Source organism: Trichomycterus rosablanca, chromosome 5 (genome assembly GCF_030014385.1).
Source record: "Trichomycterus rosablanca isolate fTriRos1 chromosome 5, fTriRos1.hap1, whole genome shotgun sequence".
NCBI classification, from domain to species: domain Eukaryota; kingdom Metazoa; phylum Chordata; class Actinopteri; order Siluriformes; family Trichomycteridae; genus Trichomycterus; species Trichomycterus rosablanca.
Window position 1 is genome coordinate 46673143 of NC_085992.1, and position 13642 is coordinate 46686784.

The 13642-nt window shown below is 37.5% G+C and overlaps 1 protein-coding gene across 3 annotated transcripts in view; it reads left to right on the forward strand.

Annotated features, from left to right (window-relative positions):
• inpp4b (inositol polyphosphate-4-phosphatase type II B) overlaps window positions 1-13642 on the forward strand; it is a 422536-nt gene that overhangs the window by 12460 nt on the left and 396434 nt on the right. For all 3 annotated transcript variants that reach the window (XM_062996233.1, XM_062996234.1, XM_062996232.1), the window contains one exon: window positions 7715-7777. In XM_062996233.1, the coding sequence (XP_062852303.1) occupies window positions 7715-7777 (63 nt within the window). The remainder of the gene's footprint in view (window positions 1-7714; window positions 7778-13642) is intronic.

Sequence of the window (13642 nt, forward strand, 5' to 3'; positions counted from 1 at the left end):
AGCGGTTAAGGTACTGGACTAGTAATCGAAAGGTCACTGGTTTAAGCCCCACTACTGTCAGGTTCCACTGTTGGGCCCTTGAGCAAGGCCTCAACCCTTAATTGCTTAGAAAGTATACTGTCACAGTACTGTAAGGCAAAGTCCTGACTTGAAGCAGACAGAGTTTTTAAAGACTTCATTGTCCCTGCTGGACTGAGAATAGTCCACCAACCAAAAATATCCAGCCAACAGCGCCCCGTGGGCCTGTGAGCCTGTGACCACTGATGAAGGTCTAGAAGATGACCAACTCAAACAGCAGCAATAGATGAGCGATCGTCTCTGACTTTACATCTACAAAGTGGACCAACTAGGTAGGAATGTCTAATAGAGTGGACAGTGAGTGGGCATGGTGTTTAAAAACTCCAGCAGCACTGCTGTGTCTGATCCACTCATACCAGCACAACACACACTAACACACCACCACCATGTCAGTGTCACTGCAGTGCTGAGAATGATCCACCACCTAAATAATACCTGCTCTGTGGGGGTCCTGACCATTGAAGAACAGGGTGAAGGCAGGCTAAAACAGTATGTAGAGAAACAGATGGACTACAGTCAGTAATTGTAGAACTACAAAGTGCTTCAATATGGTAAGTGAAGCTGATAAAATGGACAGTGAGTGTAGAAATAAGGAGGTGGTTTTAATGTTATGGCTGATCGGTGAGTATACTCTACAATAGTAGGACAAATTCGAACTATATTGTAGTGTACAGGACAATATATTGTGTATAAACAGTATATATACTGTACAAACGTGTGTAATATTATCCTTAGTACATAGATTGATCATTTAAAAGCGGCCTTTTGTGTTTACTTGTGATATCTCTATGTTATATTAAAATTTGATAGAATATCTGAAACATTTAAGTGTGCCAAATTAGCAAAAAATAGGAGAAATCAGGTGAGGGGGCAAATACTTTTTCACAGCAGTGTAAACACAGCTGCATAGGTCACGTCTTTACTTGCAGATCACTCAGCGCTGTTAGTAAGGTCACTTTATAGACCTCTTAACAATGTGAATTCACAGTCGTAATCCAGACACAGGTGGCCATAATCTTACCTCAGGGAGTCATGATGGAGGTAATGATTAGGTGTGTGTGTGTGTGTGTTTACTGTGCCAAGTAATTTCTCACAATTTATTCCTGACCCAGAAGGCTCTCTTTGGGGATGTAGTCGTTACAGGTGGAATTTCACTCTGTCCCCACTGATCCATCTTGTTTTAAGCCGTTCTTCCTGCTTTGTTTTCTATTGAAAATCAGAAAGAATCGGCCGCTAATCATCAGATTTTTTCCCTCTAAGAGAGCCCACTTGGCAACACCTACACAGTATGTCAGGTTTGTTTCAGTAATGATGCTGGAACGTGGCATGTTTAGAGTCCTCACTGCTGTACTTCACTGCTGTAGGCATCAGGGGATCATGTGAAGTAGCTTCGTACCTACAGCCTGTTCTGCTATGCGTTAAGCTGGTTGAAGTGGCTTATATAAATTTTTAAATTAACAGTGCAGCTCAGAGCTGTATTTTTTGCAGGCGCACGCATAATTTAATGGTATAATACAAGTTTGATTTGATCTAATCCATTTTCTCTCAGTTGCTTTTTTTCATGGTTGAAAGTAAACGTGCCTGTCATGGGTAGAGAGTGGTGAAACAGGGGGAATGATATCTACGAGTACATTTTTAGCATTTGCCAGACGCGTTTATTTAAAGTGACTTACAGTACTGTGACGGTATATTGTCTAAGCAATTGAGGGTTAAGGATCTTGCTTGAGGGCCCAACAGTGGCAACCTGGCAGTGGTGGGGCATAAACCGATGACCTTTTGATTACTACTCCAGCTCCTTAACCACTAGGCTACAACTGCCCTGTTGTAACAAGTATTTTTTTAATTCAGGCCATCAGTAAGGCATCTAATGAACGTGCCACACAATCAAATAAAAGCTCATTTAAAAAAATGTTAAATGTGCATGATTGGATCACTTAAAGCAAGAAGGTCCTGGGTTCGATCCCCAGGTGGAGCGGCCCAGGTTCTTTCTGTGTGGAGTTTGCATGTTCTCCCCATGTCTGTATGGGCTTCATCCAGAAGCTCCGATTACCTCTCACAGTACAAAGATGAATTGGAGATACAAAATTGTCCATGACTATGTTTGACATTAAACTTGAACTGATGAACCTTGTATAAGGGGTAACTGCCTGTCCTGTCATGAATGTACCAAAGTGTGTAAAACATGACGTTAAAATCCTAATAAAATGAAATTAAATGTGTATGATTGGTGACTTTGGGTATATAATGCATGTACTTTATAGGGTATTATACAACAGTTAGTTCCGACCTTACAATCTGATTGGTTGAGAAGCATTGTAACCGTGCTGATATTCGTGATAACAGCACGGTCTTTTCACACCACAATGGTATTACTCCGCTGGCGCGTTGCCATTAACGACAAGCTTCATGCACACAAATGCGCACGCAGTCGACACAGACTTTTTTCCTGATCGCGTTTTAGATCCATTATCTGATATACTGTACAATCTAGCGCACTGTGTAGTGAACATGAATCAATTGTCTAATTCACTATCTAGTGCACTTTGTAGGGAACATAAATCCATGATCTGATACACAATCTAGTGCACTATGTAGGGAACATTAATGTGTTTGTAACGCGAACAGTTAGCTTAATAGCCCAGTTAGCAGCTCCTAAAAGTTCTGTTATCACCCATGGTGTGTGCGAGAGGTTTTTTATTTCTTTTTTTTTCCCTTCGGAGGTTCTTGCCTTCTTTTTCTTGTTGTTCTTGCCTCCCTGAAATGAGTTTTTGCAACTTGGGATGTTTGCTTTGTAGTGTTAAACTTTATATTCGTTGTGGAACTACTTTTTGGCGGAAGGTATTGTCAATATTAAAGCATATTTAATATGAAATTCAGGGCTTCTTTGATTTATTTTCTTTCTTTATTTTGTAAAAACTGTTGTATAAAAGCAATAGAACACTTGAGGTCGTGTGTTATCGCGAATAACATCACGGCTGTGATGATTTACGGCGACCGAATCACTGATGTTATTCGTGATAACACACTCCCTCTCGTCTTCTATTGCTTAAATAACTTGATGTGTATAAGTATATAAGTACAACTTTAAATCAGAAAAGGTTGACAGTATGGAACATGCAAATAATGTGCTGGGGGGTGCTGAAGTCTATACCAGCCCTCAATGGGCACAAGGCACACAGAAACACCATGGACAGAGTGCCAATCCTTTACAGGGGAGACACACACACACACACCTAAGGCAATTTTTAGTATCTCTAGTTAAGCTAACTGCATGCCTTTGTATTGTGGGAGGAAACCAGAGTTCCCAGAGGAAACCCATGTGGACACAGGGAAAACATGCAAACTCCACACAGAAAGGACTTGCGTGGGAATCGAACCCAGGACCTTATTGCTGTGTGTGAGTGAGTGAATTTATTCCAATATTGTGCAGCCTTAATACCCAATGAGCCATCGTGCCACCCTCAACTGTATACGAATTTGCCAATTATTTAACATTACTTCATTATTCTCTCCCACTTTTTTAGTGATCACGAGAACATAGCAGTCGGTTATTGAGAGTGATGGAGAACTGAGCTCAGAAAAACAATCTGAACTCTGTAACTTCACACTGACAAAATCCATAACATCTGGTACTCATGGACTCCCTCCCTCCTGCACTCTCCTACACTTCATAAACTTCTCCTGCATCCTCGGGGTCTCTGAGGGAACAGAACGTGACACTCTCCATCAGCTCAGTGCAATCAGCTGGATCTGTTATCACTCATGCTATTGTCAAGAGTGTGGAGAGACGCATTACTTAAACCTGATGTGTTAGAGTGATGAGATGAGATTAACGAGGGCTGGTTGACTTTGACATACACAAATGTATTTCAAATAATTGTCCAATTCAATAATGTTATTATTTATAATATTAGGATTTTAATGTCATGTTTTACACATTTACATTCATAACAGGACAGGTAGTTACTGGTTACACAAGATTAAGATTAAGATCAAGTTTAACATCAAACACAGTCATGGACAATTTTGTATCTCCAATTCACCTCACTTGCACATATTTGTACTGTGGGAGGAAACCGGAGCACCCGGAGGAAACCCACACAGACAGCCACACACTTTGGAGGGCTGATGTGGCTGATAGACCTTTTGATTTCAGAATTAGAATAACCCTACATATTCATTATCAGAGTGTTATAACATCTGTTCAGCAGACTTTGCGGCCAACCTTAATGATTAATACAGCTTGCCAGACTGCGGCCATTTAATAATACAAACCCCATTTCCAAAAATGTTGAGACATTTAGTAAAATGCAATAAAGATCTATGAATATTTCACTTCTATGAGCTTTTGTTTAACTGGCAAAAGTACAAAGAAATTAATTTTAATGGATAATCAACATGATTGTGTTTTGTAGAAATAAGTTAATTTAAAATTTGATGGCTGCAAGTTGAAACAAAAGCAAAAAAAAAGAACAAAAAATGAATAAAGGGCCAGCTCTAGCCTAGTGGTTAAGGTACTGGACCAGTGATCATAGGGTTGCTGGTTCAAGCCCCACCACTGCCAGGTTGCTGCTGTTGGGCCCTTGAGCAAGGCCCTTAAGCCTTAATTGCTCAGACTGTAAACTGTAACTGTAATGTAAGTCGCTTTGAATGTAAATGTAAATGAATAACAAATTCAACTTATAGTGATTTGAAACATTACACATTAAGCAGGTAAAGGTTTCATTGGGTATAAAATGTCGATCCACCAAAGGATCTTTGCAAGCAACAATGGGTTGCGACTCACCACACTTTTCTTCTTTTCAGAATTGTCAAAAAGATTATTTAAGATCTTTCACCATCTACTGTAAATGATATTGTGAAAAGAAACAGGGAATCCTGAGAAATCTCAGTCTGCTAATGGCAGGGCCAGAAACCAATGTACATGTCCTTCGAGCCCTAAAATGGAATTGCATGAGAAACCTTTGTGAATCACTCAGTTGATGCAAAATAAATCAAGATATACACTAGGTGCAGTTTTTATTCTAACTTGTTTTTGGTGAGCCTGTGCCTACTGTAGCTTGAGATTCCGTTTTTGACAAGAGAAAAACCCACTGTTGTAGCCCATCAACCTTAAAGTACTTTTCTGCTCACCTCAGTTGAGTGTTTTTAAGTTAGCTAACCAGTCTGGTCATTCTCTTCCTTTCTTATCAACAGTATAATTTTGCCCACATTACTGCCACTCACTGGATGTTTTTCTGGGTTTTTTTCACCATTTTGTTCAAACTCTAGAGAGTATTATACATGAAAATCATATTCATAAGTAGTTTCTGATACTTCACTGTTTGGCACAAACAGCAATGCTGTGGACAAAGTCAGATTTAAGTTCAGTCAGTTTTTGTTTATTATTTATTTATTTATTAGGATTTTAATGTCATGTTTTACACACTTTGGTTCCATTCATGACAGAATGGTGGTTACAGGTTACACAAGATTCATTAGTTCAAGTGTTTAATGTCAACCACAGTCATGGACAATTTTGTATCTTCAATTTGCCTCACTTGCACGTGTTTGGAATGTGGGAGGAAACCCACACAGACATGGGGAGAACATGCAAACTCCGTCTTAGTTTTAATGTTAGATTTAAAGCTCTTAAACTGAGTCTAAAGTGTTTATGTACTAAACTACTACTACATTACTGTCTAATTAGATAAGAACATAAATAAGCAGCTGTACAGGTGTTGCAAAATAGTGGACAGTTGAGCCTGTGACTTTAAAGCCTGTGTATTCTGCTGTGATCAGGGTTGCTTGATTTGTGAACCAAATCATCCCCAAAACAGGACAATTAATTAGTGGACAACCTGTTTGAAAACTGTTCTGTTTTTGTGTTCCTTAATTATATGAAAGTGTCTTTATTTATTTAATCACATTTTTGCAAATCATTTAAAGTCGGATAAAAGCAGGTAATCCAATTACATGGAAGAGCAGGAACCACTTCTAGTAACAGCTGATTACACCTAGTTTCAGATTTGTGTCTTAACTTTTCTTTAATTACATTGTATATTTAATATGGAGCAATTTTACTGTTTAACCCTTTTTGTTAGCTGATCCTGAATTATTTCCATATCTGCAAGGGAGGTCATCACAGTTTGTGTGTTTTGTATTTAGCTTTTTTGGAACCGTCTTTTGAGCCTTAAACTGGAGATTTACAATTGTAATTGTAAACAATTGCTTAGAATAGCTGGGCACCTTAACTACATACATTGGTTAGGTGGACTCAACCGGACAATCACCTACAACAGTGGTCCCCAACCACCGGGCCACAGACCCGGGCCGGTCTATGAGTCACTTATTACTGGGCTGCACTAAAATAATAAATAATTAGAGATCGCTACAAAAGCAATTACATTTTCAATACTATTTGGGTGTTATTGTCTCCAATCACCACTAGGTGGGAGCAGCGGCTCGTTGCAGTGAAAAAAGCTCAAGATTCACTCAGATTTTTCATTCTATAGTTCTTCTATTTGAAATTCCCGGTCTGTAAAAATATATTTTTTATAATTAAATTTCATATCTTATATGAAACCGGTCCGTGGTGCAAAAAAGGTTGGGGACCGCTGCCCTACAACACATCCTTAGTGTTAGCTATCTAGTTCAGGCAACTTTTTTTCATGCAACCCACATTTTGTCCATGATTTTTACCGTGACCCAGGCAACACAAACAATGCATCAAAACAAAGCAAAGTAATAATGGTGGCAATCTGGTTCCACTGTGGTTTACAAGGTGTAACATAAAGCCTCCACAATGGGGTGTTCATGTACAGGTACATTTGGGGCCTGTTAAAATTTGTTTATTGAATTATTATTATTTTTCTGTGCAACCCATTTTTTTGGCTCCCAACCCACTTAAGGGTTACGACCCAGGGTTTGAAAAACTCTGATCTAGTTAATATGTTGATCTGTTAAAGACGTACTTGTTTTCCTGAATGACCTTTGCTGTTCTTCTGTTTAATGTGTTCATGTTGTTTTTGGTTGAAGAGCGTCCTTAAGCAAGGGAAATGCACTATATAAATAAAAGTGATGATAAAAACAGTGTTTGTGGCCTAATTGCATCTGAATCCGAGTGCCAGAACGTCGAGCCCTCAATCTGTGTTAGGTACCTTTGTGCTTTGGACCATTGTGGGACATGACTGGTGGCAGATGGTGCGTGCAGAGAGCATTCACTTAGGTGTCTGTCAAGGAAGCTACTCGTGGCGATGGATGTGCCAGCCGTGTTGCTGTGATGTTTGGCTGCCATTGGAGAAATGCATCAGCGTCGGTTTGCATAAACTAAAACGCCTGTCATCATCAATCTCTCCGCAATTGGAACATTAATGTCTGATGCTTTAGACAGTTGATACAGATGTTTGTTACAGACTGGCTTTTTTTTTACTCTCCTGTCACTGGATTCCAGGATTATTAGCATTTAGACTTACTGAGACGTCTAACGGTGTGTCAACTTTTCAAACTGTTGTGTCTATAAGAGGTAAAGTTCAAAGTGAAGTTCAGCAGGTGAAAATGTTATCCAGTGTCTCTTTAATAAGAGGCTTCTGTTTGAAGTAAATGTCTATTGTGAGTCTTTAAATGATTCCTTTTTTCTCTTGTTTTCCCCCTCTAGCCTGTCCGTCTCACCCGGGCTTCATTCTTGTCCCAAGAATCCCACACTTGGAGTTTTGCGTGGGTAAGTCAGACTGTTCTAGTGTCTTAGTACTCAGTCAAATTACACTGTCAATTTTGCTACATACACTACACAGCTGAGAGTATGTGGACATCCCTTCTACCGATTGAGTTTAGGTCTTTCAGCCAAACCCATTGCTAACAGGTGCATAAAATAAAATCTGTAAATTAATAATGTGCTTCTAACTGTGTTTAAGTTTTATGTTCAAGCATGACTCTGGCCCTGTGCACAAAGGGCCATAAACACATGATATTACTCCAGTAGTCTTGCACAGACACCTCACTGCAACCCCATTAAACACCTTTGAGGTGAATTAAAACATTAAGCATTTAACACTTGTTAACAAGTTTAATTCCCCAATATTGCATTGTTATCCTCTACCTCATGCATGCACTATGCTGACCACAAAGCGCTGCAGACTAGCACTTGTCCTCTTCTGTACGGCGCCCCTGGAGCAGAGAGGGTCAGAGAGGGTAAAGAGCCTTCAAACTCAACATCAACCCTTCAGTTGATAGCCCAAAGCCCTACCTACTAGGCTACCACTGTCCCTATATACATACACCGATCAGCCATAACATTAAAACCACCTCCTTGTTTCTACACTCACTGTCCATTTTATCAGCTTCACTTACCATATAGAAGCACTTTGTAGTTCTACAATTACTGACTGTAGTCCATCTGTTTCTCTGCATGCTTTGTTAGCCCCCTTTTATGCTGTTCTTTAATGATCAGGACCCCCACAGGACCACCACAGAGCAGGTATTATTTAGGTGGTGGATCATTCTCAGCACTGCAGTGACACTGACATGGTGGTGGTGTGTTAGTGTGTGTTGTGCTGGTATGAGTGGATCAGACACAGCAGCGCTGCTGGAGTTTTTAAACACCTCACTGTCCCTGACTGAGAATAGTCCACCAACCAAAATATATCCAGCCAACAGCACCCCGTGGGCACTAATGAAGGTCTAGAAGATGACCAACTCAAACAGCAGCAATAGATGAGCGATCGTCTCTGACTTTACATCTACAAGGTGAACCAACTAGGTAGGAGTGTCTAATAGAGTGGGTAGTGAGTGGACACGGTATTTAAAAACTCCAGCAGCAGTTTGCTGTGTCTGATCCACTCATACCAGCACAACACACACTACTAACACACCACCACCATGTCAGTGTCACTGCAGTGCTGTAGTGGTCCTGTGTGGGTCCTGACCATTGAAGAACAGGGTGAAAGCAGGTTAAAAAAGCATGTAGAGAAACAGATGGACTACAGTCAGTAATTGTAGAACTACAAAGTGTTTCTATATGGTAAGTGGAGCTGATAAAATGGACAGTGAGAGTAGAAACGAGGTGGTTTTAATGTTATGGCTGATCGGTGTATATTGTCCCTATAATATAAAGAGAATCACAATACATGCAGGGGCTAGCATAATATACCATTATAGGGTCAGTGGTAGCTCAGGGATTAACTACCGGACTAGTAAATGAAAGGTTGTTGTTTTGTCAGGTTGCTACTGCTGGCCCTTGAACAAAATCCTTAATTCTCAGTTTGATTGCATTAGGTCAAAATTGCAAGTTGATTTGTATAAAATCTGAAAAATGGCATAAATGTAAAAAATATAGACTGCTGTTTCACTTGAGCACATGGTATTTTCGCTTTGGTTATGGTATTAAATTAATGTAGAAACATTTTACTTGTATTTTAGACAATATTTTGGAATTATGAGAACTCTTACTACAGCTCAGGTTATCTGCCAAAAATGGCTTGTTAATGACCAGAAAACCTCTAGTGCCAAATTTTACCAACTTGTTTGAGGTGAAATCACTCTTGATAAGGAGAAACATTTAAAAAAGTCACCAAAAACTAATATTTAGACGCCTTATGCCTAGTTCACACTACATGACTATTGCCCTGATTTTCGCTTGCTGACTGGTCACCGCTAGATTTGTCGGCTCGGGAGCAATTCGCTGTTCGCTTGGCGATCGAAACTCGGCTCTCAATCGCTGTGTGTGAACTACTCAACAACTCGATCCAGCGGCTCGGTGACTGAAAATAAATATCTAGCTTGCTAGATATCTGGATATGAGTCAGCCGACTGGCAATGTCGAACAGCCAATGAGAACACATGATACGGGGTGAGGGGAAACGCAGGGGAGAAGTTGTAAAAAGGTGGGACAGGGGCATAATATAGTTTCTATCAGAATACATCAGCACACACAAGTTTTACAGTATTTCTGACCTTATTGTTCTCTACAAAACATAATTCCCACTCTGCATTGCAAAAAATATTTATTAACCTCCAACTCACTATAGAACAATCCATGCTGGTCACGTAGCCAAATCCACTCAGATTCATTTATTTTTTCTCCTTGATTTTACGCTGCACATCAGCGCACAAACTTTGATCGCTCGCTACTTGTTGACACGCATTTTTGGACGTGGTATCATTTAACCCCTCGTCACTTCTCGTGTTTGTTTTCATGACAAAACGTAGTTTGGGAGACCAGAGAAGCTCACCTGCGATTCCAGTTGGTGATAGATGGTGTAGTGTGAAACCCCCTATCACCGACCGATCAGTCGTGTAGTGTGAAAACCACACCGACCTGAAAGACTCCCGATTACAAGAGATCCAGTCGTGTAGTGTGAACTGTACAGCGACTTGATGACTTGGAAAGTCATGTAACTTGGCATTACTAAGTGACAGTTCCAACTAATTTAACAAAACTATCTACTGTAGTTACCTGAACTGCTGGTGCTCTAAAAACTAGACAAACCACAGATTATCCAACAAGATCACTGGAAATAAAGCCATACCTAAAAATTCATTCTCCATGATGACATTTTCTTCAGACTGGTCATCAATTCTGAGCTTTTTTAGATTCTGAATGCCTGCAGCCCATTTCCAGCATATAAATGTTTAATGATTAGTTATGTTTGGTGAACTTTAGGGTCACAGGCACATCACATGTCTGACTTATGCCAGGAACCTGTGATTTCCTTTAGATAAACTATAAATACTATATATGTATTAAACTACATATTGCCAAAAGTATGTGGACCCCCGTCCAAATGATTCAGTTTAGGTGTTTCAGTAACATCAATTGTTAGCAGTTGTGTAAATGTCAGTAGGATAAATCATATCGTAAGCTTTGTGGCAACAGTTTGGGTCTCCTGACTTCTGTGCACAAAGACAAAGCTAGGCGAGTGTTCTCTCAAGGATCTTTACTGGCCTTCACAAAGCACTGACCTTGGGTTTGTACGGACTTCTTGCAATAAAAACACCCTTCTCCAGTCAAGTCTAAAATTTATCTTGGTTTAAAAACAATCGATAATAAACAACACATTTAGTACAGCAGAATAAGAATGCATGCACTACATTTAACGTAAGATTTTTGCTGACCCATAGCTCATTTATAAATGAATGCTGTATGCTGCAAACATACACACACAATCCTTGTATAACATCAACTCAAGATGCTTCAATCACCTTTACTTCATAGCTTTGATATTTAAAGTAAATCAAATCAAACATTTCCACATTACGTTGACCTCTAATGATGGCTGATTACATTTTAATTGAAACGGCATCTTGCTGATCAATTGAAATGGCCAGAGCAGCAGAATGAGTACACAGATCTATAGAAACCCACACAGAGAATATAAGGTCAGCCATAATGAAGACACTGGCTCTGTAATTGCAGTTCAGCGCTTAAAGGACTTGCTTTCTGTCGTTCTCAGGTCTTTGTGCTTATAGGTTTGTATAGTTAAGGTAATGAAGATTTAATGACCTGGCAGTAATAATAATGGCACAGAGAGGCCTTGTTGTGACAAGGAAATTGTTTATATGAAACACAACAATAAAGTAAAGCCACAGTCACTGGATAACTGTCTAAGAGTAATATTGTAGAAATCAACATCATGAGTCTTTTTTGATTTAGAGTGATATAACTTTCTTATTCCTGCAATGAAGTGGGTGCTGCTTAATTGGGCAACGCATCATTTTAATCAAGGGCAATAAGATTATTTTTATATAAAGGGTGTGGACTCAACTTTGGATGACACATTTGTTCTTGAAAGCTGCTCTAAAATATATCTATAATATATAATATTTATAATATAAAAATAATATAAAAATATTTATAATATAAAATAAAAATAACCTACACATAAACTGCACACAGAATAGCCATCTAATCTCTGCAATCATCAAAATCAAGGATTGTAAAATTGATAGATATACAGTGAGGTAAAACTACCGTATTTAATTACTTTTAAGTATCTAATTATTTAATTAATTTTTAGTATTTAACTATTTAATAAATTTTTTGTATTTAACTATTTTATTAATTTTTAGTATTTAACTATTTAATTAATTTTTAGTATTTAACTATTTAATTTTAAGTATTTAACTATTTAATTAATGTTTAATATTTAACTGATTAATTAATTTCAGGTATTTAAGAATTTAATTAATTTTTTAGTATTTAAATATTTTATTATTTATTTTTTTAAGTATTTAACTATTTAATGCATTTTAATTATTTAAATATTTAACTAATTAATTATAAGTATTTAACTATTTAAATAATTTTAAGTATTTAACTATTTAATTAATTTTTAGTATTTAATTTTAAGTATTTAACTATTTAATAAATGTTATTTATTTAAGTATTTAATTAGTTTAAATATTTAATTATTTTTAAGTATTTAACTAATTAGATAATTTTAAGTATTTAACTATTTTCCTTATTTAATTAATTTTAAGTATTTCAATATTTAATTAATTTAAGTTATTTAATTAATTGAAAGTATTTGTGAATTTAAGTATTTAACTATTTAATTACTTTTAAGTATTTAAGTATTTAACTCATTTTAAGTATTTAACTATTTAATTATTTTAAGTATTTAACTTTTTTATATAACCGCCCGCAGTATGTTCACTTCAAAACTACAGTTTTCTTTTGACTTTGTACTTGACTTTGTGCTCAGAAATATGAACAAAACGAATGTATTCATAAGCATAAACAAAGATTAGTTGAAAAATAATACTGGCACAATATTAAAATCAATATATGTGCACAGTGTAGACCCACCGCCAGCACTGTAAACATCTCTGTCAGCAAAACTTGTTCAATAATTCACAAGTAGAAAATACACACCTGGGTAAAATATTGGACCAAACCCAAGAATTAATTTTAACGGTCCTAACAACAAATCAGCCAGAAAATAATCAAGAACTAAGAAAATAAACTCCTGAGAGCTGTGCCATAGTTACCTCATCTTTGCTCGCTGCTGCAGTGAACTGTCCCCTTGTAAACAAAGTTAAATTCATGCAAAGTATCTAACACATGTCTGGGTGTTCACTTTTTAGCCCAGGGGTGAAAATGGAAATATAAATCAGCCCGTGTCAGGTGCACGATGCAAGATCATAACATCCTTCTAGACTGTTGATAATGGAGGTAATAGAGAAGCCATCAGTCACTCAAAAAGCATTGCAGGATGATCTTAAGACAGCAGGAACACCAGTAACATAGTAAACAATAATCAAACTGCAAGAATAAAAATTCTTAGTGACCCGTTGCATCTCATTTTTTTAGTTGACCTAATTTAAATGATCTAAGATGCATAATTTAAGTTCTGCTGACAACCATAGAATTTAGGACCAACTAAAAAAAATAAGTTGTGTCAATGAAATTCATCAAATACATCTTGTTGGTCCAACAATATATTTTCAATTATGTCAACTACATTTGTTTAGTCCAGTTAATTAATAATTAGTATCAAAGTACATGTAAAATATACTGAATAAGTGAACACTGCAGAGCAAATGTAAATTCTTAACAAATACATTTTATTTGCATGTATCATATAAA